Source organism: Jaculus jaculus, chromosome 1 (genome assembly GCF_020740685.1).
Source record: "Jaculus jaculus isolate mJacJac1 chromosome 1, mJacJac1.mat.Y.cur, whole genome shotgun sequence".
Lineage (NCBI taxonomy): Eukaryota > Metazoa > Chordata > Mammalia > Rodentia > Dipodidae > Jaculus > Jaculus jaculus.
Window position 1 is genome coordinate 109,779,083 of NC_059102.1, and position 24,219 is coordinate 109,803,301.

The 24,219-nt window shown below is 42.7% G+C and overlaps 1 protein-coding gene and 1 pseudogene across 2 annotated transcripts in view; both read left to right on the plus strand.

Moving 5' to 3' along the window:
• Positions 1-7,789: 7,789 nt before the first annotated feature.
• The window catches only part of Tgfbr1 (transforming growth factor beta receptor 1), a 68,755-nt gene continuing 52,325 nt past the window's right edge, over positions 7,790-24,219 (plus strand). For both annotated transcript variants that reach the window (XM_004656956.3, XM_045151294.1), the window contains exon 1: positions 7,790-7,912. In XM_004656956.3, coding sequence (XP_004657013.1) covers positions 7,825-7,912 — 88 coding nt within the window. In that variant the 5' untranslated portion in view covers positions 7,790-7,824. The remainder of the gene's footprint in view (positions 7,913-24,219) is intronic.
• Positions 22,721-23,888, plus strand: LOC123464447 (annotated as a pseudogene).

Below are 24,219 nucleotides of genomic sequence, written 5' to 3' on the forward strand. Positions count from 1 at the left end.
TTCTATCCCCCAGTCTCATAGCCCTGCATCTTCTAGCCTGTTCTTTGTCTTGGTGCTTTTTCAGAGCATGTGATTAAGGAGGAATTTGAGCCAGAGGAAGGGCAGTGGCAGTCTATTGAAAACCCTCAATTCGTTTTGACCACAAGCACATCTTCCTGATTGAACAGGCAAAAAGCCAGGCTCTGCCTGAGACAATGCAACTTGAATGGGGCAGAGCAGTATGGAGGAAGGGTCTGGGATCATAGGGAGGCAAGGCATCCAGTCAAGCAGGGAGCAAACAAGGCCAGAGTGACAAAGTGCAGGCAGTTGACTCTGGAGACTCTAACAAGGAAACAAGATGTTTCCACATATAGAGAGGCAGTGGTACTTGAAAAGCAGAAAGACAACTATATTAGGGAGGTGGGTCCAATGCAGCACACACTCCTCCCCTAGGCTGGGTTTGGGCCTGATATTCCTGCCTTAGAAGAGGAAGGCTGGACCACTTGGAGAAACTAACAGCACAGAAAGTGGAAGCTACAGCCAGGTACAGGTGTAAGGCAGACGCGTACATGAGCCCAGTGGAGTCTGTGTCTAGGGAGAGTGGCTGGGACAGCTGGATGAGTGTCCAGGGATCTGAGGGCAGGGCTGGTGCTGGGAGCTGCTGAAAGCAGAGCCCCAGGCTGTAGATGTGGGATCAGTTCTCAGAGACAGGGAGCTATTAACACTCCCTGCCTTAACTCAGTGATCAGGAGGTCCATGCCTCACTTTAGTTTTTTTAAGTACTAGGAAGAGTGGTGAAGACCAGAGGATGTGTTTCTAGGGAAACAGGGAAAGCAGCAGGGAGTATGGATAGATTAGTGCACCTCTATCTTTGAAAGATTAAACATTCAAAAAATAAGCAAGGATTAGCTGTCAGAATTCTCAACACATATATACACACAAATTAAATATAGTCACAAGTTCACATGCACAAAAAATTGAGTCCATTTCTGTTTTCCAGTGTCCATAGGTTGTTTATAAAATTAATCACCATTCAAGAAAGAAATTACTTCCCTAAATCAAAAAAATTTACCCACAGATCTTATCCATAGTATATCTTAAAATTAGACATTCATAACAAAAGTCCAAGTGAAAACCAAACAATGTAAAACACACAACAAAATAAAGCAAAACATTTTCCTAAAGTAACCCAAGCATTTGGGGGACCAGCTTGAAACACGGGGGCGGGGATAGACAGCCTGTGAGCATATTTCTAATGTTAGAGAAGTAGAGAGACAATGCCAGAAGCAGAATTTCCCTGGTACTCTATTGGCAAAATAGCTTTTGTTTCCATCCTCTTGGATCCCTGTAACAGTTACAATTGTATCCTGCTACAACAGAGAAGCTACAAATGATTTTTAATTTGTTGTGTGTGATCCAGGGGTTAGATAGTAGGAATTTTGTTCCTGTTAATTAGTAAATTGACCTTTCCATGAAAAAGTGAAAAGCACCACAAACAAATGAAACACTGAAAATTCAGGGGGAATAGATCTTTCTAATTGCATTTATGAATTGGCAAGAGAGTAAGAGATTCTGCAGCCAAAATATGAAGTGAAAGAAGAAATTCAGCAGGGCAATTGGCATGCTGCAGCTAGCTGTTGCTTTGAGAGTCTTAATTGCAGAGTAGATTGAGCTGCTGGTATCTGTTATCATGAAGCACAGAGAGTAGGCCACCAAGATCAGGTCCATCCAAGGCCCTGGGATCCTTCCCACAGAATGATGAAACCTCAAGGGTCTATGCGTCCAATGAAAGGAAAGCTGCTAACCCCATCAATCCCAGGAGGGCTCGGGAACCTAATGCTGAACAAATATGGCAAAATGATGTAATCACTAAGGATTTGAGGCCATAAACTGTCCTTTGCATCGTTGAGTCCAAATTCATCTTACCCACCTAGTGTAAACAATAACCAAATAAAACAACTCAAGCCAATAATTTAATTTACATAATCAGAGACTGATAGGGGTCCAGATGCCAAAAATAAAGACAAGCTTTAATAAAGGGCCTTATCTTTATATCAGACTTCAGAGAATGTCTGCCAATAAAATCTAAGGTAAATGAGCTGATTTTGGTAAGAAGTTACAATGCTTCCACAGAGGCTCTGTGAATGAGAAAGAGTAGATAGCAAAAATAAACTCACATCAATTTAAAGACTGGAATTGTCAGGTACAAATTGAACTCTGATTGCTAGGGTTTTTTTGTTTTGTTTTGTTTTGTTTTTTAAAGGCGAAATAGATAACCAGGAACTACAATAGAAAGCAAAGCAGACAGCTGGGTGTGGTGGCGCATGCCTTTAATCCCAGCACTTGGGAGGCAGAAGTAGAAGGATCGGCATGAGTTCAAGGCCACCCTGAGACTACATAGTGAATTCCAGGTCAGCCTGGGCTAGAACGAGACCCTACCCCAAAAAAAACCAAAAAAGAAAAAAAAGAAAAGAAAGCAATGCAGACTTGGAAAAGATAGTACATAAATTTGAAAAATGCAACAATTGACATTGAAACTTCATGGAAAATTGTACATATTTTAGAATTGGCTGGGAAGATGGCTCAGCAGATACAAGCTCTTGCTGCATAGAGCATGAGGATCCAAGTTCAATCCCTAGCACCCATGAAAAAAAGCCATGGCTATACAAGGCTGTAATCCCACACAGGTGGTGTGGAGACAGGAGGATTGCTGGGCCCCCTTGTTCAGCTAGTCAGGCCAAAACACAAGGATCTCCAGGAGCTCCAGGTTCAGCAAAAGGCTGTCTCAGGGAAATCAGGTAGAAGAAAGAGAGAGGAGGACACCTGATGCCTTTCTCTGGCCTGTGCATGCATAGACACAGGATGTGTGCATCTGGGCACACACCACACACACACACACACACACACACACACATATGGAATTGAAGAGGTAGATGACAAAGATCAATATCTAAGGTTGTTCTATGACCTCAAGATGGGCACTGTGGTATGTGTACACCTGCACTCACATATGAAAATAGACACATACATACAGAGAGAGAGAGATTAAAAAAAGAAATGGGTATGTTCTACTGTGAATAGCCTGGCTACCTGTCAGATTCTGTGGAATCCCTTGCTCAAGGGTAGAGAGTAGGACACCTTCTCAAATGCAGTTCTTCTGTTTTGCACTGTCAGGAGTGAGAGGTCTGGGTTCTTTGACCAGTTTCAAGGAAAACAAAAATTCTGGTTGCTGTGGCCTATGTTAAGGGTGAAAAAGAAGTCAGGATAAAAACAAAATATACATGTATCATAATTTTACCTCCATGCTTTGGAATTCACGCCCAAACTGGTGGGGTGTGGCAGAATGAACTAATGAAGTGCTAGCTTTAAACCTGAGCCTGCCACGCAGTCTCTCATTACCTTGGATTTCTGAACTGTCATGTTAACAAGTCCAGGCTAGCCTGTTGGAGGAAGAAAACCACCTGAGGGAGCTGATTGAGACCTTATGGACCTGTTCAGCCCTCAGTTGAAAGGACAGCATACGCATGCCAGAGCACAGCTTAAATTGGCCTAGACCAGAGAAACTGTTCTGCCTACCCACAGTCCCATGGAAAATAACATGCGGTTTTGGTTCCAAGCCAGTAAGTTTTGAAGATTGTTATTCACCTAGGAGAACCAAGAGTTTGCAACAGCTAATCATGGTATAAATCAATAATATCTTATGGGATAGAAAACAGGAGAGAAATAACATGTGCAGTCATAGAATCAACATGAGTAGAAGTGAAGTCTTGCACGGTCAAAAAAAAAAAAAAATGAGGGGCTGGAGAGATGGTTTAGTGGTTAAGTGCTTGCCTGTGAAGCCTAAGGACCCTGGTTCAAGACTAGATTCCCCAGGACCCATGTTAGCCAGATGCACCAGGGGGCGCATGCATCTGGAGTTCCTTTGCAGTGGCTGGAGGCCCTGGCACGCCCATTCTCCCCCCCCCTTACTCTGTGTCTGTTGCTCTCAAATAAATAAATAACAATAAAAACAAAAACATTTTTAAAATGAGGCTTAATTTTCCTCATATAAAAAGTCGTGAGTATCTCACAGCTAATATATTTGGTCAAGAGATTTACCAAGGATCCGTTTTCCTCTCTTACCACATCCAGTTTGGGACATCCCCATTATGTTTATAAAAGTGCAAAAGGCAGCTGTATCTCTAGGTACTGCAACTATGTTCCAGGAAGAAAGTGAGAATGTGATGTATTTGTCTCTTTTTTCATGAGGAAATCAACTCTATTTTAGAGAAAATATGCTTCTGCTCCCATCTCATGGTGTAGAACTCTGTCACATGGTCATATCAGGATATCCAGGTATAGGAAGCCCAGGGAAGATTGAAATGTATTTTTCTTTCTTTCTTTCCTCTTTCTTTCTTTCTTTCCTTTCAAGGTGAATTGATCCCACACACACATAAGAAATCAGGATTTTGATAGAAGACAAATCTAGGAATTGATCTAAGTGAGGCATTTAGCGTCCTCTGTTCACTATTTTGGAGCAAGTATCTTAAGAGAAATACCCAAAAGGGAAGCACCTAATAAAGATCCCAAGCAAAGATTGAGAGGGTGCATTGTGTAGGGGACAAGAGGCAGGAGTGTCTCAGCCCTGGCTCTGTAGCTGACTAGCTGGGAGAGAATCCTTGTTTTCTCTCCTTTTAAACCAAGACATTAGAGTGAACAACCTATAGGCCTTTTGAGAACGAGTGGACACTGGGCAGGGAATTCCATTTATGATAGATTTCCTGTGTGTCAAAGCTCATTTAGGCCTCACAACAAAACAGTGACTAGGTTATCGTCACCCTGCTTTACCTCAGGGTGGATGGCTAGAGATCAGGCAGTTCACAGGTATCGAGAGTCATCTTTAGGGTCTGCAGGCTTCCAAAGCCAGAGGCTTTTTCCCATGGCCCAGGCTTTCTCAAAGTTCAAGTGGGTTCATTCACTTTTATCTACAGTGTAAGTAAACCAATGTCTTTTTTAAAAAATATAATTTCATTTCATATATTTCCTTATTAGAGAGAAATAGGCAGGCAGACAGTGAGAGTGTATGGGAACACTAGGGCCTCCTGCCCTTGCAAAGGAACCCGAGACTCAGAAACCACTTTGTGTATCTGTCTTTACATGGGTACCGAGGAACTGAAATCCAGCCCCTCAGGCTTTGCAAGCAGGCGCCTTTACCTGCTGAACCATCTCTAGCCCAACCAGTGAGTTTTGAAAGAGACCAGGTGCTCATGCAGCAGAATCATCTGGAAGTTTAGTATCAGTGCAGAGTTCCGAATTGCCCCCAGAGAAAGTGAAGCTCCACAAAGAATCTGGAGAAACGTTTTCAAGTTTGAGAGCCGTGGTTTGTTTTAAACTGACAGTTTATTGTTCCATTCTGATTTAGCTTATTTTCAGATCTGTGGCTCACGGGAATTTCCTCGTAATATCAGGAAGATAAAATTTAAAAATAGTCTGTTTCGCCTTCCTGTTCCTCAGTTTCCAGGTGAACACTCTTAGTTCCATGGAAAATGTGAAGGATCTGGAGGCGTGTCACAGAAGACAGCCTAGGGTTGATCAGCACAGCTCTGCAAGGTGAAGGCATGTGTTAAAATCAAGGTCAGAGCTGAAGGGGGATGGTAAAGGGAACGGTACAAACTAAATATTTACCTATGTTCCAGACACTGTTCCAGACACATTATGTTACCAAGGGAGCCAAGGCGTGTGATTCAATCCCTTTTATTTACAAATGGGGTAGGTTCTATTATTATTTTGTACCTATGAAATGATAGTCATAGAAAATCACTGAGATAGGTGGGCGTGATGGCACACGCCTTTAATCCCATCACTCAGGATTCAGACCTAGGAGGATCGCCATGAGTTCGAGGCCACCCTGAGACTACATAGTGAATTCCAGGTCAGCCTGGCTACAGCAAGACTCTACCTCGAAAAACAAACAAAAAAAGATTTTAGGGAAATCATTGATTTCTACAATAAAAATCTCCTGAGAGCTTATGCAAGACAATGAGAATAAAACAGGAAAAAGGTAGTACAGGTGGGGCATGGTGGCACATGCCTGCAATCCCAGCATTTGGGAGGTGGAGGTAGGGGGATTATGAGTTCGAGGCCAGCCTGAGTTATATAGTGAGTCTTTAAAAATCACGAGCTGGGGATGATGTGTCTAGGTGATGGAGCAGTGTCTTGTATGCGCGGGGATGTAGGTGCAGACCCCAGCACTGGGGGAGAGGGTGAGGTTGAAAGAAGGCACTGGGAGCCTCAGGAGTGACATGGCCCACCAAACCTCCTTTGAAGCGATTGGAACTGACAGCAGACTGGAGCTGGAGCCAGCCAGACACAGTCTCTGCCTTCTCATGGGTCTGAGCCAGGAGAACTTGCGCTGAAGGCTCCGGAGCCCAGAAAGTAGGCGGTAAGAGGGGAACAGGGCAGCCTCCGAGCCCAGCCCGAGTCCTCCACCATTCCCCTTTGCAGCTCAGGACTCTTCGCAGCTGGATCGGATGCTCAGCGAGTCAGCTCTCAAGTCGTTCATGAGTGCATACCAGAGACTGGTTGATTCCTACTACCAAGCTTTATTTAATTGCGAGTTCAAATCACACAGAAAATAAAATTTTCTCCTTAAAAGGTTCTGCAGGAAAATTGTCTCGGTGCCATGCAGCAGCCTCCTCCGTGGCTGTTTGTGTCTGAAGAAAGGACTAGTCTGACAGGAAGAATTACAAATCTGGAGCTCATTTTGGCGTCCCAGAGGGAAGGTGGGTGGAGCGTCTCACAGTAAATTAGGAATTCAGAATGAAAACGTAGCCGAGTTTATTTGGGTTTTTAGTGACACCCCGGAATTATTACACAGGCGTGTCAGAGCCAGTTTAAAGCAACGACTGCTGTCGCTCCGCCGCCCCCTTCTCGCGGAGCGGGGTGCTGAGCTTGGGGAACCCCCCTCCCCGAGGCGGGTGGGCCCTGGCCCGCTCACCCTGGTCAGGAAGGGCCTGCGGGAGGGCGGCCGGCTGGGATCCCAGTCCGGGCTCGCGCTGCAGAGGCGGAGGCCACTCGGTGGGGAGTGTGTGTGTGTGTGTGTGTGTGTGTGTGTGTGTGCGCGCGTGTGTGCGTGTGTGTGTGTCTGAGCTCTGGGGTCTGGACTCGGAACGCCGGGGTCTGGGCACTTTGAGGAGCGCGGGGATGGACACCGTATAGGGGGGACCGCGCAGAGCAGGACCGTACTGGGTCGCATGTGCAGGACGCCGAGGACGGGTCTGCGGAGGGCCGTTCAAAGTTGAGGCGCGGGTCTGGGAAGGGGACGTGGACCGCGGTCCGCGGAGCACATCGCAGATGTCGGTGGCCGGCGTCGGGTTTGCGGGCCCGGGGGCTGCGAACGGCAGGTCAAGGGTGGGGTCGGGGTGGTAGCAGACACGAGCGTGGAGCGGCCACGGCCTTTCCCGCAGCAGCTCACACGGACACGCCCTTCGCGGGGCGCCGGCGAGCTAGACCCTGCCGCGCGCCGGCCCAGCCGCGACCGCTCTGGCTGGGCCGGGGGTCTGGACACACAGCCCTGGAGTGCGGGGGGGTGGGGTGGGGGGGCAGGGGCGTGGCCAGCAGCCGGCGCTCGCCGCTCCTCATTGGTCGTCTGGCGGACCTTCGGGCGGGGCTCGCAGCTGGGTCCCGCTCGGGGCGGCGAGGAGGCGGGGCCTGGAGGGAGGCCGGCAGCCAATGGGCGCGCGTCCCCAGAGCAGTTACAAAGGGCCGGAGCAAGGCGGCCTCGGCGGCGGGGAGGTGGGGCGAGGCGAGGCAAGGCTTGGCGAGGCGAAGCGGCAGCCGGGCCGGGCCGGGCCACAGGCGGGGACCATGGAGGCGGCGGCCGGTGTTTTGCGTCGCCGGCTGCTTGTCCTCGTGTTGGTGGCGGCGGCAGCGACGCTGTTCCCGAGGGCGCAGGGTGAGCGAAGACGGCGGCCCGAGGACGGGCGGGTGGGCGGGCGGACGGCCGCGGGGCGCGCGGGCCGGGCCCGGCCTCTGGCTGGCTCCTGCTCTTTCTCAAACATGGCGCGGGGCCGGGGGCGCAGGTGGCGGCGCCGGGCCGGGCCGGGCTTTCCTGACCCGGCCGCCGCCGCCACGCGAGCTGCGGGCGGGGAGGAGAGGCGGGGCGGGGCGGGGCGTGGACGGGCGTCCGAGCGCGGGTGGACGTGCCCCGAAGCTCGTGGCCGGACCTCACCGGGCTTCCCGGGGGACAGTCGGGCTAGCGGTCCCGAGGTCCCGCACTGCCCTAGCGGGCCCCGCGAGTGACGCTGACCGGACCGTGGCCCTTGTTCCGACCGAGGTGCGGGGGCGCAGGCGGGCTGGACGCCGGAGTCCGAGACGTTTCTCGGGTTCGAATCCCCACGACTTCCCAGAGCCAGGAGAGGGTGCCGGGGACGGGGGGTCGGGTCGAGACTCCGTGGTCCAGCGGGGTTGCCCCGATGACTTGGGTCGGGGCAAGGGGCTGCTTCTGCGGCCGGCCGGCCGGGACCCGGGGGCTTTGTGTGTGGAGGAGGCGCGGAGATGCGCGCGGTGTTTCTCTCCGGGTGCAATCTGCCAGTGTGGAAGCGGATCCAGCGGATCCTAGAAGCAGAAGCTAGAGGCTGCAGATCGTCCTGGGAGTAGAAACTTGAACGTTTGCTCACTCTGCCGGCTTTGGGACATTTGAATGGGAGTGATTGAATTGAGATGCTTTCGCTTCTTCGAAAGGGGCACCCCTGGCGTTTGTTTTCTTGATTGAAAGTAGTTGAGAATCAGACGTGTACCTGGGTTTCCAGGAAGAATTTCCGTGCGGTTTTCCAAAATATTAAGTCAGGTGGTGTGATAGATAAATGGTTGGCATTCTGGTGAAAGGAAAGGAGTGAAAAACTTAGTAACTGAACTAAAGTAAGAGATCCTACAACTTAGAGCCGTAGCAACTTAAAAAAAAAAAGTGAAAGTACATTTCTGTTGCTAAAACTGTTCAGTAAAACTAAAAAAAAAAAAAAGCAAACCCATTTCTCAGTCTGTGCTCCAGAGGAATCTGCAGCCGCCTTGGGCATGTATGCAATACAAAGCTGGTGTAGATGCCTATACTACTCAAAGCCTAGACCTAGGCTTCTTAAACTTTTTCCACTCGTGACCTCTTTTTGCCTGAGATATTTTTACATGGCCTTGAGTATATAAGTATGCTAAATATATATATGTCAAACATGAACAGATAATCATAAATTTATTTTAGAACAGTTCTTTGGTAGACATATAATTTTTCCATTTATTAAATTGAAAACAAATTTGCATGGTAATTAGATGGATGTACTTATTAATTTTTACACAAAGAATTAAATCTTGGTTGAATATTTGGTATTGCAGAATATAGAAAAACTTTTAACATTTTTCCGAGTTGATCAATATTTTGATTTATAATCATCCATGCTGAGAACTGCACTTCACATACAGCATTTAAGAAATTGTTGAAGCCAGGCGTAGTGGTACACTCCTTTCATCCCAGCACTCAGGAGGCAGAGGTAGGAGGATCACGGATCACTATGAGTTCAAGGCCACCCTGAGACCACATAATGAATTCCAGGTCAGCCTGGGCTAGAGTGAGACTCTTCCTTTAAAAAAGAAAAGAAAAAGAAAAAAGAAAAAAGAAAGAAATTGTTGGAAATTCTGCCCTAATCCCAAACCAAAATCATATAATGATTTTTTATGCAATTCAAATCAACAATTCAAACAGAATGCTTTTAAACATTATTTATTTATTTGAGAGGAACCAGGGCCTCCTGCTGCTGCAAATGAATTCCAGATGCATAAGCCATTTTGTGCATCTGGCTTTACCTGGGTACTGGGGAATTGAATGCTGGCATTCAGGTTTTGAAAGCACGCACTTTAACCACCAAGCTATCTTTTCAGCCCTGAAGCAAAAGTTTTAAAAATCAAACATTCTAACACATAATCCAAAGATACACCACTCTGATACTTACATGCTGAGGAATGACAGGAAAATAATAGTTTTTATTTTCCATAATTAAGCTATTATGTTTCAGTAAGAGCAGAAGACTTTGTATGTGCAGTAAAAGCACTGCATGCAGTTCATAACATGCAGTAGTCTGGAATCTGAGCCAAAGTGTTCTAGGCAGTGTTTGTTGGCGCCTTGTGGCATGACAGTATGCACAGAGCAAAGTGCACATGTTGAGTTTGGAACTAAGGCTGCAGTGAAGTTACATGATGCAACACGAATGAGCGCTGCCAGAAGCACCTTGCATTCATTACACGTTTGATTTTGAATTAATTTTGGGGGTGTTGCACATTCAGAAAGCCTTTGTTAAAATTCTTTGTGACTTCTGTATTCACTTATATGACCCCACAGAGTTGTTTAAGAAGGTATGGCTGAGTCAGGTGTGGTGGTGCATGCCTTTAATCCCAGCAAAGGGAGGAGGATAACCGTAAGTTTGAGGTCACCCTGAGACTCCATAGTGGATTCCAGGTCAGCCTGGGCTAGAGTGAAACCTTACCTGGATAAACAAAAAAGTAGAAGGTGTGGCCTAGACAACCTGCTCTGATTGGTTATGTTGATGATTGAGTTCATCCTTCATTCTGAGAATTTTTCTTTTCCTATATAGTTCAGCTTCTCCAGGAACTTGAAGTTTCTTACTATCTTGAGTATATTTCTTTGTTCAGCTTTTGCCCTCTGCAACATAGATTTCTGTAGGGAAATTGGTTCCTTGTTCTTGGTACACTCTTTAGTACTATAATAGCTATATCTGTGTGTCTTGGAAGAAAATTCTGCCATTCCATGATTTTTTTTTCTTGTCTAAACTCCCACTCTACCCTTCTCCTATTATGCAACCATCACCTTATTTCTGCTTATTATCCTCCAAATTTAGTTGCTTTACAGTGTTTTTCACATCTAGGTTTTTCCATGGGCTGCTGCCAAGCTAATCTTCCTGGGCCATCCAGGGAGGTTTGCAAGATTTCCACCAAGAACAACACCATCAGAATATCTAAGCAGAGATTTCACATCTCATTATGCAAACCCTCAGTTCTCGATATAGCTATTTTCCCACTGACTCCTGACTCTTGCACCTTTTCACTCCATACTTAATTTTACCCTTTTTGTGGGAGTGGAAGAGAATGTTCTCAGTTCTGACATACTGTGTCGATTTTGTCATTTCCAAGTTCTTCACCTCCTGAACGGCATGACACAATTTGTTGTTCATTTCTACCATCTTGCATTATTAACTGTATTTGAGCATATTTTAGGTGCCCAGAGGGTGACACATGCCTTTTATTTACTCAGAACCTAGTTTTACATGTGTTTGTTGAGTAAATGGATTTCATTTTACTGAGCATTACTTTTTTATGTACATACAGGTTACACAATATTGATAAATAATTGGGGAAAGTTGTATGAAGTAGTTGGTTATTTGATTTGGTTATTTGTTCCAACTTCACATCTAGTTATATTGAAAAATAGGTGATAATTCCTTGACTTAATGCATGAGATTGAATGAGAAAAGTGTATATATTCAAGTTTTCAGTTGCTGATGTTAGTAATAAGTAGGACTAATATTCAGCCAGCCATTCCCCTTGGGCTATTTTTGTTTTGGTAACTTAAACATCTGTGATGCCAGTTACTAACATTGTTTTTTAATATCACCTTTGTAGAGAGAGATGTTAGTTCAAAGAAATATAGTAGTATAAATTGAAGTGACAGAGGAAAGCTTTCTGGACACATTAAGTCTCAAACTGACTTTGTAGGGAGTCTAGACTTCAAACAGGCAGAGGGGGATTTGATGACTATTAAAGTTTTTGTCTTTAAGTTATGTCACCAACTGTCTACTCCAGGTCATATATTTACATGCTTTCTTTTTTCCTAGTCTTTCTTGCATGTATGTGTTGTGTGGGGCATATTTGTTCATATGTGTGTGGGCACATGTGAGTTGAGGCCGGAGGTCATTGTTGCGTGTCTTTCTCAATAATTCCCCACCTTATTTTTTTTAATATTTTATTTTACTTTGTTATTTACTAATTTGAGAGAGAGAGGGAGAGAAAGAGGCAGATAGAGAGAATGGGCGTGCCAGGGCCTCCAGCCACTGCAAATGAACTCCAGATGCGTGTGCCCCCTTCTGCATCTGGCTAACGTGGGTCCTGGGGAATCAAACCTGGGTCCTTTAGCTTTGCCGGCAAGTGACTTAACCACTAAGCCATCTCTGCAGCCCATCTACCACCTTTTTTTTCCCTGTGTATATGTGTGTGAGTGAGGAACATACATGCTAAGTGGAGGGCAGAGGGCAGCTTTGGGTGTCAGTCCTCACCTTCTACTTTGCTTTGAGTCAAGGACTCTTTTTTTTTTATTTTTGCTGCTTAGTGTACCAGGCTAGCTGGCCTGTGATCTTCCAGGTATTCTCCTGGTTCTGCCTCCCATCTTGCTGTAGGCACACTGGGATTACAGACATGTGCTACTGCATCTGGCTTTATGTGAGTTCTGAGGAGTTGAACTCAGGTTGTCATGTTTGTGTAGCAAGTGCTTTTATCCACTGAGCCATTTCCCCAGCCTGTCCATCTTAGTTTTTGAGACAGAGTCAATTTAGCTAGACTAGCTGGCCAGCAAACCCCAGGGATCCTCCTGTCTGCCCCAGAATACTGGGATTAAATGTTTGTACTGCCATGTCCAACAAGTGGTTGCTGAGGATCAGCATTCAGGTACGCATGCTTGCACAGCGAGTGCTTTGTGGACCAGCCACTTCCCCAGCCCCTTTTCACCCCACCTCATCCCCCATCCTAAAATCTGTGTGGCTGGAAATAAAGAACAGGAATGTAAGTGGCTAGAGTGAGGGAACATGGCATAATAGGATGTCTACCAAGGCTGGGCATTCTAATGGTGACATAATAGGTTTATCATCACTTCATTTTACAGATGGAAAAACATAAGATTATCTGAATTTCTCAGGACCACAAAGGCTCATACTGAGAAAGGAGCTTTTAATTTCCTGATGGCAAATTTTGTACTCTATCTGCTGTATAACAATATGAAGGATTTTGAAGGTCTTGAATTTTTGAAAAACAAATTCTGCAGGTGGGAGGGAGGGAGGATGACTTTAAAAGGTCTTCCAGGATTTGGTATAGTAGTTGTTGATTGAGAAAAGTGGACTGATAGTAGTTTGGAATTTGGTTTTAAGTAAGGTATGGTTGAATTAAATGTAACTGAAAGACCTTGTTTAGTTTTAGAGTGTTAGGTGATGGGGGAACTGACACGATGGAAATAATCAAGAAGGAGGTAAGTATTGCTCCTGTGAGAACACCTCAATTAGGATTGACTTTTGCTTGAAAGACTAGGTCTGTTGAAAGTTATCCAGACTCAGCACCATCCTCATAGTATTGTATTGCATCAGGTATTTTCATGTGTAATGAAGTTAGGTTTTTATGCATGGCCTTTGTTATGTGAGAACGTGTCTCTTCAAACCATGAAACCCCTTGCAGATAGATATCAGCCAACTATGTGAGCCTTTTGCTGCTCTTTCTTGGGTATGACACACATAATGCAGCATTCTCTGAACAGGTGGACACAGTTTGATATCATGTGATTGCGATACATATTTGTTTCCTGCTTCTGGAATTAAGGGCAGATGCTGGCATATTTCTTGCGGACTTTTGTTTGCTTTACCTCATTGGACTGGCTCTACAAAACTTCTGGAATCTTCTCATTATATCTTCTCAGATAGATCTTGACTCAGACTGACAATGATACATAGTATTCAGTTAAGAAAGACATTCAGTATAATCTCAAGTATTAATACTGAGGATAATGTTGAAAGCTTCACTTAACTGAAGTTTCTCAATGGCAAATCCAACCAACTTCCACAAGCATTAAAATTTGCTTCTACTCTGACATAGACTCATCTTTAGTTGGCTTTCAGTCCAGGCAATGCAGATGCTGGTTTCTGGTGGCTGTTCTTCAATGTGAACTTGTAATTGTCAGTTTTCTCCTCAGAATCTCTCTTAAACTAGTGGAGTAAATCTGATTGAAAGGGCTCAATTTTATAGATCACGTCTGACCTTTAAAAAAAATCCAAACACTTATGTGTGTGTATGTTCATGTGTGAGTGTGGTTGTGTGCATGGAGGTCAGAGGACAACTTTTGGGTCAGTCCTCTCCTGTCCACCTCATTTGAAGCAGAGATTTTTTGCTGTGGATTCTCTCTCTACTGTTCTTTGCTGGGCTCTCCAGGAGTTTCTGGGAAATTCTCCTGTCTCAGCCTCCTAGCCTCCATCTCAGGTCAGTGTTCCCAGACTACAGAAGCCCGTGGCTTTTTATGTGGGATCTGGGAATTGGATTCAAGTACTGTAGCTTGAGTGGTGAGTGCTTTATCCACTGAGCCATCCCCCCAACCCACATCTGGCCTTTTTAAAAGCTGTCCCCTCATTTGACAATCTGAAAGCAACACATGTAAAAATGATTTCTAACGTTAACAGTTAAGACAGGCTATACACATCAGCTGCTTTGACATTTCTTGCAGGAATGAATATATGATAGAAATGTGACAACCATTCTACCTTCTGTCTCAATGTCATAACCTGTCCTGACTCTCTCTTGGAAGAAGTAGCACAAAAAGGAGCAGCCTTATATTTATGTGCTGAATAATTCCCAGAAGACCTTTTCTGGTGCTGTGAATAAAACCCAGGACCTTGAGCATGCTAGGCAAGAGTTCTACCACTGAGCTACATCTCCAGCCCCACAAGATTCTTTATTCTAAAGTCCATTTGTTCCCAAGTGACTAGAGCTTAGAAGAGAATTTGTGGGTTTTGATTCTTTTTTTTTTTAAAATTATTTATTTATTTATTTATTTATTTATTTGAGAGCAACAGACACATAGAGAAAGACAGATAGAGGGAGAGAGAGAGAATGGGCACGCCAGGGCTTCCAGCCTCTGCAAACGAACTCCAGACGCGTGTGCCCCCTTGTGCATCTGGCTAACGTGGGACCTGGGGAACCGAGCCTCGAACCGGGGTCGTTAGGCTTCACAGGCAAGCGCTTAACCACTAAGCCATCTCTGCAGCCCAGGTTTTGATTCTTGAAAGCTGTTTTCAACACTAACCAAAGGTGTTAATATTTTGTCTTTCATCCTTTAATCATAAATAATTTATTAAAGGAAGACTGCACTTCAGTTAGGATAGATACAGGCCAACAACGGCACAGCTACTGAGATTTAACTGTGTGTGTTACCATTAACTCCATCAGTGTGGGTAGGCAGAGTTAATAGGTGTTTACTTAGATTGGGCCTTGGTTTGTATTTATAAAAATGTATAAATAGAAGGGTTTCTGGTTTCCATTTGACAGGTAAGAAAACTAAGGCCATGCTGTGGTAAATGGTGAGGTGTTGCATTGAGCACTCTATTGAAAATGCCCTTTGCTAGATGTTGTGCTTCTTTCATATACCCTAATATAGAGAGTCACTTCAGCAGGAAGGCCCTTGGTTCCTCCCTCCCTTCTAGAAGTTGCTTCCGCTTTTATTATTTTTTGCTTATTATTTTTCTTTTGAGATAAGGTCTCTTTAAATATCTCAGGCTGGCCACTGTTTAGCCTAGGCTGGCTTTGAACTCGAGGCTATCCTTCTTCAGCCTTCCAAGTGCTAGGATTACATGCATGCACCACCATACCCTGCTGCCTCAGCTTGTCTGAGTTGGCTTTGCACCTGCAGTTTACCCAGAGTCTATAATCTTTTCTTGGAGTTCTATTTTTAGGTAATTTGAATCTCACTGAGTCCAGCGATGGTTGATCACTTACGTTTGTTTTTTTTTTTCCCAGGCTGACCTGGAATTCACTATCTCAGGGTGGCCTCGAACTCAGTGAACCTCCTACCTCTGCCTCCTGAGTGCTGGGATTAAAGACGTGCACCACCATGGTTGCTTCTTTTTTTATAGCACTTCCTTCCCATATGTTGTGTATATACTTGTGTATATACCATGTGTGTTTTCTTTCTATGTTTATAGTTTCCCCTTTTATCCTAGAAGATAAACTTTTTGAGAACAGGCATCTTTTTGTTCACTGATGTATCTCAAGTGCATAGAAAGTGCCTACTGCATCATGATAGGCACCCAGTAAATATTTGTTAAATGGTACTAGGCTTTAGCTGTAAAAAGGCAGAGTGTAGAAATTAAGGATGCTATGGGGAAAAAAAGGCAGGTTTTTATACCTGAAAATGTTTTTAATGAGGAATTTGGAAAGAGATGAAGGAGAAATGAAATTGGACAAGAGCAGGTTGGGTCAGAGGTGAAGGTAGCTGAACAGAATTGTTCAGTAAGTAGTGCAGATAACAGACTGGAGCCTGCTGGAAATGGGAGAGGACTAAGTCAAAGAGATGATTTACCAGTATTCTACTTTCACCTCATTGTCTTTTTCTTTGGAGCCCAGTAGCCTAAAAAATAGCTTAAGTGGAATATTCAAATCTTGAAGTCTGAGCCTGGATATTGTTCCCTGCTCCTCTCCTTTGTTTGCTTACCTCTAATACCAAAGGTACTTACATGCAAAACATGAGCATTTAGTTGTACTGAAATAAATACAGTGTCTGGTCTCTTGTGAATTTGCTCTGGTTCCCGGTTCAGATAGAAGACAAGATACTTCCTGTTTGGAGCTTATTTATACCATTGACTTTGGGTCATGGTTGATGATTTACAGATATCTATTTTTTGGAACTCTCTAATATCTATCATGTTAAATGTTTTTCCTGTTGTTTTGCTCCATGATTCAAACATTGGTACAGTTTTATCTCTAGACTGTCTTCAATTTTGTTTAGCTTCATCTATCTGGTTTGTTTCTCATTCAATTTTGAATACAGATTCCCAGAAACTTAACAATATTGTTGTTTATAAGAGTTAAGTATGCAAGCCCTGAATATTTTTCTGGAATTAGATTTCAATCATGTATTTTTGTGGTGGCTCACTTTGCACTGGAGGGTTAACTACTGACTTGTATATAGATATCATGAAATAGTACACAGCATTGTCTGTAAGGTATTTAGCACAAGCTTGATATCAGTAGGTAGTTACTACATAAGAAAAACTCTCTTGGAAGAAGTAGAATGATTTGACAAACTAGGCAGATTTCAACTCCAGGAAGGACTTTTTATCACTAGTAGTTGTCACAAAATAGCCTATTGCTGGAAATATTCAGGTAGAGGGTGAAAAAGTATAGTAGAAATTTATTACATTAGATGGAAGAATGGACATCTTTCCAAGCTCTTTTTCTGCTCTAGAAGTCTGTACTTTTCTATTACATTTCTATGGCTGTATGGATGTGTGGATGTGGGAGGGCACATACGTGATATAGAGCATGTGCAGAGGTCTGAGGACAAGGATGAGGTGTTTGTCCTCTTCTCCTGCTTTACTTGATACAGTCTCCCTTCTTGTTTATGCTGGTTTATGTGTCCCAGTCTAACCAGCCTATGACCTTTCTAATTCTCTAGAGTCCACCTCCCATTGCTATAGGTGCATTGGTATCCTACATTTATGTGGCAGTCTGGCTTTATATGGGTGCTGGAGAATTGATTTGTGCCAGCAGACTTGCAAATAAGTGCCTTTAACCACTAAGCCATCTTCCCATCCCAGTATTCTGTACTTTTAAGTAAAGCCCAAACTTCCTTGCTTACTGTTTTCAGCCACTGTACAGGGTAAACCGGCACAGATTTCATGGTATTAAGATGAACTCTTATGTGGTAACTTCCTTGTGGTATGAGAAAATTTCACTTACTGATTGACTTATATTCTAGCTATTTTCCAAAAAATGATTTAGCATGCTTGAAATAAAATTGAGACCCAATCTACTGACCACAAAAGAGAAGAACCAGTAACTAAAGGCAAAGAAAAAAAAGTACAGCTTTAGCATTTACTGTTTTCCAGTAGCAAGGACAAATAAGAAAACCAGATAGCTTATATAGATCTCATTGCTTATTGAGAATTTATGAGGAGCCCTCCATCTTGCTTAAAATACAGAAGTCTTGCAATGCTCAGAGACACTCCCAGAGGTAAAAAGATGTTGCTGGATCTGTCATACTTTTTGTCATGCTTCCTTAACATGATTTAGGGTTCAGTTTAGTACTATTGCTGCAGTCTTTCCTTGCTGGTTTAAAGCTGTGATCCAAGCATGGACACATGAGTCTCATATCAGTGGAACAGCTGATATAAAGCTAGGACATTTAAATCAAGGTTTGCTAGAAGCTAGACTGTAGAGGATAATGGGCAGAGAACAACATGAGTCTATTCAGGCTGGCTTACAGAGACATTTTCCTAATATCCTTATCTTTTGGCCTATATCCATTTGACTGACATCATCAAAGTATTACCACCAAAGATAAACAGAACCAGACATATCATTTTCTTTAAACAGGTCCAAGTAGGCCAGTTCTAAGGAGTATTTTTGCTTGGATTTCTTTTTACAAGTGGGATTTCTTGGTGATAGTTGTTGAGAATGATGACTTTAGGAAAGACCATACTTAAGACACAGTGTGGCTGTACCATACCAATCTCACAGTAACCTCAATATTCATGTAAAAGATAACCACATATATTGGTTTGGGGCATTTAACTTTTCCTTGCGTCTCAGCAGGATCTGTTTATACATAGGGGCTGCTGGGAAATGTACACTTTGTGTTTATCACTCTCCATGGCTTTTATTCTGCAATTGTTTGCTACTTTAGGTCCATTTCAGTGTTTCCTTGATCTCCCCAACAGAATTATACCTTATTTCACTTGGATCAGGATGAACAATAATTCTGTTTAGATTTCTTAGGTGTGAACCCCACTAATTACATAATAGTGTATATTTATAGTACTAGGACACCTTGTGCAGGTATCCTGTTACATTTCTACAATATAAGAGCCTTTAATATGCATTGAAACACAAATATATCTCATGACAAAAAAACACAAGGGTTTTTCTACTAGAAGCTAGAGCTAATATAAATATTGGAGAGCACTGAACATGGAGAATATAGCTAAACATTGAGAGAAATTGAGATAGAAAAGCAGTCACTGTGGCTTTCATTTGTGTGTATTGCAGATATATGTTCTTTCTACTTGATGTATTCATTTTCAGATTAAACTATAATGTACTCTAATTGAGTCTCTTTGTTTAGCACATGGCTGTTGATTTGAATATTCTTCAATTGAGAAACTGACATTTTGATTTTGTTACTCAATCTGCAATGGATTTAAATAAAAACATCAAGATGGTCGATTGTAGATTTCCTTCAGCAATAATTATATGTAATTATTTTTACCAAAATAAACAAGTTAAAGCAATTTTAGTTATCTCATTTTTACATTAAAAAAATAAATCAAGGGCAAGATTTTTTTTCTCTTTCTCAATGAGGAAAGATAATTTCTATTTGCAAGCATTGTAAAATTGGTTTCTTGGTTCCGAAAGTGTAACTGTGGATTTTTTTTCTTGTCTTTTTCCCTCCACCTGTGCCAGGGGTTAAAACTGTGGCCTTGTGCATGCTAGGTCAAATGCTCCCCACTGAGTTATATCCATCCTCAACCCTCCCTTTTTATTTTGAGACAGAGTCTTGGCTGGCCTTGAATTTGTGATCTTTCTGTCATAGTCTGTGAGTAGCTTGGACTGTTCAAAACTGTTCCACTAGGTCCCACTTATGGATTACTTTCTTATGAACAAATCCTCTTTATTTTCTCTTCCATTATTTTGCTTTCCTTCTTTCCATGGTACATTTTACTTTAATTCTTTTTTTTCTGTATATATACTTGAGTCTTTTATTCTTATATTCATTCTTCCTTGGTCACAATTGTGTCTTTCACTGTATCTTTTTTCTGCATGTGTGTATGTGGTATGTGTGCATGTGTGAATTCATGTTCATATGCATATCAGTGTGTGTGTTTGCATGTACTTGTGGAGGCCAGTGATGGATGGATGGAATTATTTTCCTCAATCACTTTCCATCTTATTTTTTTAAGTTTAAATCATAATCTTTTGTTTGTTTATGTATTATGTGTGTGTGATGAGAGAGAGAGAAACAGAGAATATGAATATGTGTTTGGGTGCACTGAGGCCTCCTTCCACTGCAAACAAACTCCAGATCTTCTGCCACTTTGTGCATCTGGCTTTATGTGAATACTGGGGGATCAAATCCAGACCTTCAAGCTTTGCAAGCAAGCATCTTTAACCGTGAGCCATTTCTGTAGTCCTCCATCTTATTTATTTATTTTATTTTGAGACAGGTATTATCTTAGTGAATCTGGAGCTCAACTATTTGACTATACTAGCTAGCCAGCTTGCCCTGGGGATTCTCCTGTTTCCACCTCCCCAGTGTTGGGATTTCAGGTGCATCCTATCATGTCCTGCTTTTGTATGGATACTGGGGATTGAATTTTAGGTCCTCATGCTTGCATAGCAAGTACTTTACCAACTGAGCCATCTCCAAACCCCTATTTTATCCGTTTTTTTAAAAATATATATAGCTATTTTAGATAGACCTTAGTTATGCTTAGTCAGATCCTCGTTTTTTTTTTTTTGTTTGTTTGTTTGTTTTTCCCTTATGATGGGAAAATGGAAAAGATGACAGCTCAAGGAGGGTAGGCATCAGGCACAAATACTCTGCAAGCAACTCCCATCTTTTGGATTAGCTATGCATTGAAAATAGATAGTGTGCCCCCGAGGAAATAGTTGTCCTAAACAACTGAGTGTTTTGTCTAATTTAGCTTGGGGTCCATAGAACTGGGAAACAAGTCATAAGGAACAAATAGTTGTAATTACCTGTGATCCATCCTAAACGATAGCTACAACCCCGTAATCATTTGAGTTGTATATAGATGTCATCGTTCTACAAGGAGAGTCTTCTATGCTGTATTTCATTTCTCAAAGGATAAATAGCAACAAGGCCTGTGATTCTGATGTATCTTCATCTTTATATCCCCCTTGTTTAGCAATAACTAATTGCTACAAATACCCCCCTCACACACACACACACACTAAGGTTCCTACAGCCAACTCAAATTTTAAAAACTTTTTTATTGATGATCTTCATATATGTATATAATGTATTTGATCAAAATCTCTTCTGATTACCTCTACTACCTTCTCTTTTCTCTCCTCCCTTTATCCTTCTTCCACTGAGCTCACTCTTCTTTCCAATAAGTCCTCTTTTTTATTTTGATATCTTCTTTTGGGGGTGGGGGCTTCCTAGATCATCTGTCATGGCATGTTGATGGACCCATTGTTGTGCAAGTCTTGTGCAGATAATGACATTAGGCTTCAGTTTTCGTATACATGTAGGTTATTCTGAAAGGGCAAGTTTGTTCCCCTGAAAGGAGTTCAGTTATTAGTAGATGCTTGCATCCTCATGCTGCCAAGGGGTCCATAGTAAAATACCTTCCAAACATGACTTAAACTGTTAAAATGTAAGAAGAAACTTATAAAATCATTCCAGATTACTATATAATTTGAATTATATTCCAAATTTGTAATCATAAACAGCATAATTTCAGAATACTTCAGGAATTTTCTGGAAAGTTGGTTGAATGGAGATCTATAGAGACCACTTAAATCGGAAATTAACAGTAACAAAAATTGTATAATTATTGAGAAATTTTATAATACTGTCAGTAATCCTGTGATTAAACTGTAATGGAAGACCATCTAGAAATTAATAAGAGCCCTACATATTGAAACTTGTGGGAGTTTTACTAAAATTGTGCCCAGAGGGAAATTTCAAAGCAAGAAGTTTGAAAATCAAGCTAGAGACAGAACATCTAAGTAAGTACAAAGAAAATAAAATGTAGAAAAAAAACCTGATCAGTAAACTCATTTTTATAAACATTATTAAAAGAGACACTTGATAAATCTAAAAAGGGCACATGAAGAGAAAAATAACAAGAGAATGATATCTTTTAGTGCATGTTACTTTAGGCTTTGCTTTCTGAGGTTAATACTTTTGTGTGTATGTGTGTCTGTATACCATGGCATGCTTGTGGAGGTCTGAGGACAACCTTGGGGTGTTTGTTCTCTGCTTCCTTCTTTGAGACAGGGTCTCTCCTTGTTTTGCAGCTGTATGTCTCAGCCTAGCTGGACCACAAGCTTCTGTGTTCTCCTAGCTTGGCTTCTTTGCCACAGCTGCATTGGGATTACAGATGTATGTGCCATTTTGCATCTGGCTTTATGTTGGGTGCTGGTGACTGGAATTCAGGGTGACAGGCTTGTAAGCATCTCCCTAGCCACAGTTTGAGCTTTGAAAAGAAAAAAAAAAAAAACAAAAAAACCCAACATACTGTTTGATTTATCTTTTTGGACCCAATTGTCTTAATTTTTCCCTCCATGTATTTGCCAAAAACAGATGGCTTAGTGGTTAAGGCATTTGCCTAAAGCCAAAGGATCCCAGTTTGATTCTCCAGGACCCATGTAAGCCAGATGCACAAGGGGGCAAAACCATCTGGAGTTCTTTTGCAGTGGTTGGAGGCCCTGGTGCACCCTTTCTCCCCCCCCACCCCCCTCTTTCTCTCTCCCAAATAAATAAATAAATAAATAAAATGTATTTTTAAAAATTTCTGCCTTCCCCATTGAAATGAGGTATATACTCCATCTGAAATTAATTCTTTATTTACAATGAGGTTTATTTTTTCCATCTTTAAAATATGGATATTCAGCTACTGTGTTACTTACCTTGGTGACTGTAACTGGGACTTGGTGTCTGCTTCTGTCACTTTAATTTCTAAACTTGTTCATTGAGCGTGACAGCCAGATGCCAAATGACAAGACCATTGGGGGAGGAGATGACTCCTTCAATATCTTCTTCAGTAAGATAGGCACTGGCAAGCATGTGCCCAGGGCAGTGTTTGTAAACCTTAGACCTACAGTTATTGATAAAGTTCACACTGGTACCCACTGCCAGCTCTTCCATCTAGAAAACCCATTACAGGTAATAAAGATGTTGCCAATAACTATGCCTGTGGGTACCACACAATTGGCAAGGAGATCGTTGACCTCATCTTAGACCCAATTCACAAGATGGTCTTCAGGGCTTCTTGGCTTTCCACAGCTTTGGTTGGTGGGGGTTGGAGGGGTGACACTTTGTTTTCATTTCCCTGCTTCTGGAATGTTTCTTTTCTCTGATTACTGCAAGAAGTCTAAGTTGGAGGTTGCCATTTACCCAGTTCCCCCAAGTTTCCATTGCTGTAGTTGAGCCCCACAACTGAGATCACCCTGGGGTACTCTGTGCCTTCATTGCAGATAATGAGGCTGTCTATATCATCTGTCTCAGAAACCTTGATATTGAGCACCTGTCAGATTTGATGGAGTCCTGAATGTTGATCTGACAGAATTCCAGACCAACTCAGTGCCTTATCCCCACATCCACTTCCTTCTGGCTACCTATGCCTCACCTCTGATGAGAAAGCCTACCATAAACAGCTTTTTTGTAGCAGAGATGTGACTCTTGCTGTGGTAGTAATTACATGGCTTGTTGCCTGTTGTACAGTGGTGATGTGGTTCTTGAGGATGTTGATTCTGCCATTGCCACCATCAAGACCAACTGTATCATCTGATTTGCAGACTGGTGCCCCACTGGTTTCAAGGTTGGCATTAATTAGCAGCCTCCTACTATAGTACCTGGGGAAGATCTGGCCAAGTGAGCTGTGTGCATGCTGAGCAACAACACAGCCATTGCAGAGGTCTGGGCTCACGTAGATCACAAATTTGACCTGATATATGCCAACTGTGCTTTCGTGCACTGGTATGTGAGTGAGGGTATGGAGGAAGGGGAGTTTTCTGAGGCCAGTGAGGACATGGCTGCCCTAGAAAAGGATTATGAGGAGGTTGGTGTGGGTTCTATTGAAGGAGAAGGTGAGGAAAGAGAGGAATACAAATTGCTCAGCTCTGTAGCATGTCACACTCACAGAACCTCAGATTGAAAATTAGCTGATAGGCATTAGAGTTGTCTGATTGTCTTCATTCTGATCATGTCTTTATCCATGTGGATCTGTAAGAATGTTCTATGATAACGCAAAGTAAAAGCTTTTTCAATTAAAAACTATATATGTATAGGAATAGTTGATCTAGAACTGTTAACAATAATACATTCCCCCAGTGTACTACAGTCTTTCAATTATTATAGATCAAGTTATTTTCCATGCAAAGGCCTGCTTTTAGAGTCTTTATTTCATTAGTCTGTTTGCTTATATCATACTGTCTTAATTAATATAATGCCATAAGTCTTGATATTTAGTATTGTGGTTACTATCC